Source organism: Poromitra crassiceps (genome assembly GCF_964638095.1).
Source record: "Poromitra crassiceps genome assembly, chromosome: 3".
NCBI classification, from domain to species: domain Eukaryota; kingdom Metazoa; phylum Chordata; class Actinopteri; order Beryciformes; family Melamphaidae; genus Poromitra; species Poromitra crassiceps.
In genome coordinates, this window is record NC_139625.1 from 6,606,077 (window position 1) to 6,613,292 (window position 7,216).

General features: G+C 46.5%; 2 protein-coding genes across 4 annotated transcripts in view; one reads left to right on the forward strand and one right to left on the reverse strand.

The window, feature by feature from the left end:
• Window positions 1–7,216, forward strand: part of LOC310774159 (uncharacterized protein) — a 794,006-nt gene that overhangs the window by 156,136 nt on the left and 630,654 nt on the right. The window lies entirely within an intron of this gene.
• On the reverse strand, window positions 2,676–3,179 carry pln2 (phospholamban 2; the record flags this gene model as incomplete). The annotated part of the gene is made up of 2 exons (XM_083634339.1): window positions 2,676–2,780; window positions 3,123–3,179. The coding sequence occupies 2 exons, from the start codon at window positions 3,177–3,179 to the stop codon at window positions 2,676–2,678; spliced, it is 162 nt and encodes a 53-aa protein (XP_083490465.1).

Here is a 7,216-nt window from a genome sequence, read left to right on the forward strand (position 1 = left end):
TAAAGCTCTCTATACCCCCCCCCCCCTTTCTTTGGGGGGGTGGGGGGCAACTTAATATTCATAAAAGAAGCGCCACCTGATTGGCCGATACGAGATGCAGCGGCTCTGACACAACCAGCATTGCTTGCTTAGCAAATAGGTCCATGAAAAAAGCTCTGCAAATAGCCCACAGGTACCTACTGTCAAGATACAAAAGAAGATGCATGCTGTTTGCTAGAGCCGACAATAGTGATTAGTATCCATATATCCACTGCAAACGGGTATAACATTGAGAGAGTTAGGCCTACTGAATATGAATATCTTGGCATCTGGCTTGATGAGAAATTGATGACATTTACTTTTAAATATCATTTAAACAATCTTGTCAGTAAACTGTGTCAAACGGCTTCTTGTACAGAAACAGAACCAGCTTCCCTGTGATTAGCAGAAAGACGATTGTTGAGGCAGTTTTCACTGATCCTCATCTGTGCTCTATAATTCTTTTTTTAATTATGCCTCCGCCGGCGATAGCCAGGCTGGAGGCATTATGGATTCGGGCTGTCCGTCTGTCCATCCGTCCGTACGCCTTGACGGAATTTCATCAAATTTGCCTCAGACGTCCACTTGGACTCAAGGATGAACTGATTCGATTTTGGTGGTTAAAGGTAAAAGTTCAAGGTCACTGTGACCTCACAAACCCCATTTCCAAGCGATATCTCAGGAATGCCTGGACGGAATTTCTTCCAATTTGCCTCAAACGTAGTCTTGGACTAAAGGATGAACCGATTAGATTTTGGTGGTCAAACTTCAAGGTCACTCATCACGACCGCTCGTTTCATGCTCGTTAACGTGATATCTCAGGAATGCCTTGATGGAATTTCATCTAATTTGCCTCAAACGTCCACTTGGACTCAAGGATGAACTGATTATATTTTGGTGGTCAAAGGTCAAGGTCACTGTGACCCCACAAACTCCATTTTCAAGCTCGGTAACGCAATATCTCAGTAACACCTTGACAGAATTTTTTCACATTTGGTTCAAACGTCAAAGTCTCCACAGACATGGATGTCGACTGCTCACTTGTTGGTGGAGGCATATATCCGCCGTGCGGTCGTTCTAGTTTTGCCCTTAATTTGTCTGTAAACTCCACATCTTCGTAAATGAGGGCAACCTCAACGGTTCCCTTGAGTTTAAATGGAAGTTTGAAATGAAAATGAAGAGATACAATCTACGCTATTGGCATGCTTTTAAAAACTGTAACCAGATCATTAGAATTAGGAAGCAACAGGGTTTATGGAAACTGTAGTCTTAATTTGAAGAAGCACCAGTACCACTGGTGTGAGATAGAGGCTACCAGTCAGCTCCACCATGGTCTAATTTGTTTAATTATACAAACATATCACGGTTAATTTGACCATGATATACTGATGCCTGAATGAAAACTAAACTAAATTTGATCAAATTGCTGGGGACTCCTGGTGGTCCCCAGAGCCCACATTGAGAAGCAGAGCTGTGGGGTTTTCAGTGGTCACTGGAGCCCAGGTTGAGAAGCAGCGCTAGCTGGGGTTTTTCATGGGCTCTGGATTCCAGGTTGAGTGAGAAGCAGTGCTCTGGGGGTTTTCAGTGGTCCCTGGAGCCCAGGTTGAGAAGCAGTGCTGTGGGGGTTTTCAGGGGTCCCTGGAGCCCAGGTTGAGAAGCAGTGCTCTGGGGGTTTTCAGTGGTCCCTGGAGCCCAGGTTGAGAAGCAGTGCTCTGGGGGTTTTCAGTGGTCCCTGGAGCCCAGGTTGAGTGAGAAGCAGTGCTGTGGGGGTTCTCAGTGGTCCCTGGAGCCCAGGTTGAGAAGCAGTGCTCTGGGGGTTTTCAGTGGTCCCTGGAGCCCAGGATGAGAAGCAGTGCTGTGGGGGTTTTCAGGGGTCCCTGGAGCCCAGGTTGAGAAGCAGTGCTATGGGGGTTTTCAGGGGTCCCTGGAGCCCAGGTTGAGAAGCAGTGCTGTCGGGTTTTCAGTGGTCCCTGGAGCCCAGGTTGAGAAGCAGTGCTGTGGGGTTTTCAGTGGTCCCTGGAGCCCAGGTTGAGAAGCAGTGCTGTGGGGATCTTCAGTGGTGCCTGGAGCCCAGGTTGAGAAGCAGTGCTATGGGGGTTTTCAGTGGTCCCTGGAGCCCAGGTTGAGAAGCAGTGCTCTGGGGTTTTCAGTGGTCCCTGGAGCCCAGGTTGAGAAGCAGTGCTGTGGGGTTTTCAGTGGTCCCTGGAGCCCAGGTTGAGAAGCAGTGCTATGGGGGTTTTCAGTGGTCCCTGGAGCCCAGGTTGAGAAGCAGTGCTGTGGGGTTTTCAGTGGTCCCTGGAGCCCAGGTTGAGAAGCAGTGCTCTGGGGTTTTCAGTGGTCCTTGGAGCCCAGGTTGAGAAGCAGTGCTCTGGGGTTTTCAGTGCTCCCTGGAGCCCAGGTTGAGAAGCAGTGCTCTGGGGGTTTTCAGTGCTCCCTGGAGCCCAGGTTGAGAAGCAGTGCTCTGGGGGTTTTCAGTGGTCCCTGGAGCCCAGGTTGAAAAGCAGTGCTCTGGGGTTTTCAGTGGTCCCTGGAGCCCAGGTTGAGAAGCAGTGCTGTGGGGGTTTTCAGTGGTCCCTGGAGCCCAGGTTGAAAAGCAGTGCTGTGGGGGTTTTCAGTGCTCCCTGGAGCCCAGGTTGAGAAGCAGTGCTCTGGGGTTTTCAGCTACTCAGCAGGACAATGATGTAGATGAGGAGCAGACAGATGAGGATGAGCGTGAAGTTGACAAACAGCTCCTGCAGGTTCCTCTTGGTCTGAGGATTCAACTTGTTAAGAGAAAATGTTCCTATTACATGTGTCCATTATAGTTAGAATCTAACAGAATACAGTCAACAATCTGTAGGCATGTCTCAATCAGACTCACACACTATAGTTCAGTATTTTCCCCTTAAAGCGTTCAGTTATTCACTTAAATACACAAACACATAATATGTAGTTTCATGTGAACATCTCTCCTCAACATTCACACACATCCGTATGCGTCATTGCACCTTATAAAACACTAATAATGTCTTTCTCTTTGAATAAATGTATCCCTGTCCATTGTGCTAGTTGCTTCTCTTTCTCTGATGAGACCGGAAGCCAAATCTCTTTATTCTGCAACACACCTCAATCTGAGATGCCCGGCGGATCGCCGACTTGGTCATGTGCTGAACACGCTCCATGGAGACACCCAAATGGACTGCTTAGACTGGAGTGGACTGGTTCTTCTGACCCGAGAGACTTCAGTCAGCGTTGGTTTCAGTGGCAAGCTGCAGAGATGGGAAAGTACACATCCTTACATACAGTTACTTACTTAATGTTCCAGGTGCCTTCAGGTACAATATCCTCATTATCTCTAGTCGAGGCAGTGGCGGACTGGGACCATTTTTCAGGCCGGGAGTTTGACTCTACCCAGGCCAGGCCAACACACGTGGACACACAAAACAGTTTGGCTGTTTGAAGCAAGATTTAGTGAATATAATGCTAACATGATGTTACATGTTAGCTATTTGTTCACTAATAGAATTCAACATTTCCTAGGTAACTGCAAGTATAATATGAAGACGTACAAACAAAAACATGCCTCTGTACAAAAGCTTCACAGCAAACTTAATTTAAGGAAGAGTGCAGTGTCCTGTCTCGTCTTGTCTGAGGTGAAATGCAAATTCAAAAATAATAAAATCAAACTGCTTCATCTCCACTTTAAACGGTATTGTGCAGTCCTACTGATAATCTCACAAAGCACATTAATGTGAAAGCAATAAGCATAGCCTCCATTTTTCACTTTATGCTCTGAAATTGTAGCCTACCTGAAGGTTCCTGATTCTGATAAGTTCAACACCACCTCCAGCTCTGCAGGAGGCAGGAGCACCTGCTGCAGTGCTAGTGCTGCTTCTGCCTCCTTCTCCACTTTTGTGAAGAAAACCCCAAAAGCAATCCAACCCATACTTTCAGTTTAACGACTACTGTTTACATTTGACCAATGGGATTTTTTTATATAGCCTAATATAAATAAATAAATAAGTAAATACAAATTAGTGTAATTAATTTAATTTATCTCGAATATTCTAGAGGCAATAGACAATTGTCTACCACTGATATTGTAGTTTAGGCAAAGACACAACATAGGCTCCTCTCTTTCCACCTCTCTGCACCTCTTTTCTTCTCCATTTTGGCACTTTGAACAGCAAGCCCCGCCCACCCACGCTGGGGTCTGAGCAGCATCTGACTGACAAGTTAACTCATTCCTGCCTGCCTGGCTGCCTGCAGCCTACCTGCCTGCTATCTGCGCAACTAGGAACACTTACATACTGGCCTGCTGTTCAGTGAGTGGCCTGACTGTGCTGCAGTTCAGGCCAGGCCACCGGGAAACGGCCCGCCGCTCCCGATGGTGCAGTCCGCCCCTGAGTCTAGGGGTAAATATACTACCTCTGATGCACATAACATGTAAGTGAACGGTACATGTGGTAGCCTGGTAAACCAGCCAATCACGTGAACTCACATTTCATTTGGTTCTGCGTGATGGTCTGGCCCCAAGCTTTCTCCCAGTGTATCACAGTGGACGGGTGTACTTGCCTTGACAGACAACTCCTTCAGCCAATCAGCGTTGGATCCAGTCAAAACCCAAATCCACTCGGGAGAATGGCAAAAAATATTTTCCGCCGAGAAACTCTGCGGTTGCGGCGATACTCCTGTACTTGTTTAATTGTTGCTATTGGGTCTATTTCTGCAATAACTGCACTTTATGGCTGTTTAAACTAGACAAACGTTGACATTACTCAATCACAGGGCACTGAGCGAGTGAGCGCAGTCGCTGATTGGCTCATCCACTTTGCAGCTTCTGCTTAACACCCTCCCAGGCCTTGGGGCCAGACCGTCACGCAGAACCAAATGAAATGTGAGTTCACGTGACGGGCTGGTTTACCAGGCTAGAAATGCGGTACTGCAGCAGGGCACAGCTCTGCACAGGGCACAGCTCTGCACAGGGCATGTATGGTACTGCAGCACGGCACAGCTCTGCACAGGGCATGTATGGTACTGCAGCAGGGCACAGCTCTGCACAGGGCATGGTACTGCAGCAGGGCACAGCTCTGCACAGGGCATGTATGGTACTGCAGCAGGGCACAGCTCTGCACAGGGCATGTATGTCTATCGTATGATTCAAGCACTGTTAGCAACCACTGTTAGCCTCTTAGCTAAGAATTCATATCCCGGACAAGCCCCCATATGTTACGTTCCAGGTGCCCAGTACATGTCCAATATCCTCATTAGCTCTAGTCTAGGGGTAAATATACTAGCCCTGATGCACATAACATGTAAGTGAGCAAGAATACAGCGAGAGTAGATTGTTGACAATGGAAGAAAAAAGGTGCACATAATGTGCGAAAGCTGGGAGAGCCCGAGGCGAGAGAGATAGACAAACGTTACATCCTTTTTGTCTGGCGTGCATTAAAGTAAGTTAAAGTAACTAGCCTGTTTTGAAAAGGCAAGGTAAGGAGTAGAAAGTAGCCTACAGATATGTGTGCTAAAATGTAGGGAGTAAAAGTAAAAAGTCGCCAGAAAAATAAATATTCCGTGAAGTACAGATACCTGAAAATATTCTCTTCTCTGTGAGCCAATGGACACCAGTGTACACGAGAGCTGGAGTCTGGAGAGAAAGGGAGGGGGAAAGACGGAACAAAAGAGGGACAAAATAAAATACAAAATATGGAATTCACGTTTAAATGTGTACATGATATTAAGAAAAAGTTTGATTTGAGAAGTGTTTTAAAGGACCACCACGCTGATTTAGCCACTCTAAGGTTCCTATAAGTCTTATAGGAACCTCCATCTCTTATAGTATAAGAGATAGAGGCAGCTACATCTACAGTCTTCTGAGTCCATGCTGTACAAAAAAAAACGTCCAAGTCAAAGACAAGCCAATAAACATACAAATGTGAAACGTGAAAACAAAACATGCGAACTGTGAAAGGCGATTTCCATACAAAGGAGGACAAACCATCTGCCCGGCAAAAGGGGGGGACAAAATACAAATCACTTTCAAAGGTGCTGCAGATCACAAAATAAAGGATTCACTTTTATGGCTGAAGGAAAACAACAACAAAGTACATCAAGTGCAGAGACAAACTGAGCAAACGTCTCGAAAAAACCTGATACTCCAAACAACTCAGATGATGATGATTTCTGTTTGCTGTATGCACACTGCAGGACCAAGCAGAGGCCAAACACTCTACAGTCAAAATCATGAGCACAATAGTGCACGGGCGGGCAAATGTTTTTTCCTGGTGGGGCCGCATGAGAAACCCAGATTGTTGCCGGGGTCCAAGAAAGTGTTGTCATGCCACAACCTCCAATCTTATCATGAGATTAAAAGTATGTCCTTACATGAACTCACCAAAAAGGATAGCCCCTGGTCACGGGGATAATAAATAATATATAATAATATATAATATATATATAATATAATAAAGGATAGCACCTGGTCACGGGGAGCGCAACAGTCAGCGATGGAGAAGCTGAAGGCACAGCTGATGAAAAAACACAACAATGGCCTCCTTCGACCCAGCCAAGCAGTCAACACTACAGGTCGATGCCAGCTCTGTTGGTCAGGGCACCGATACTCCTCTAGCACATCCCCAACAACGATGACAGTAAGACCGCATCCTTGCATTATGCCAGTGGAGCGCTGACAGCAGTGGAACAGCGCTATGCACAACCTGACAGAGAGAGGCGCTGGCAATCCTCTGGGCATGTTCACTTGTACCTTTATGGGTCAGACTTCACAGTCATCACCGACCACAAGCCCGCTTGAGCTGATCTTTCACAATCCTGAAAGCCACACCCCCAGGTCGACTATAGAGACACTGCATGAAATAGGCCACGCCCATCACTCCCATTCACCAGCGTCATTTTCCTTGAATTAAACATAGCTAAAAGCTGTTGTGTGGTGGGCGTCCAGACAACGAATGTAAATCGCCAATTAACGTTTTTTTGTACTCCCGAGCAAAACAAGGAAGCCATTGAGTATTCGCGAGAAGAAAATTTGGATTAAGCTGTCAAGGAAGTAAGTGTTCATCTTCCGTATATATGATCTTTGTGTGCAACTACGTGACATAGGAGAACACCAGCACGTCTGATGCCATCTGTCTGACGTTACACCAGCGTTATTTTTATTCATTTAAACATGCCTAAAAGCTCATGTCATAGTATTTCACTTCGG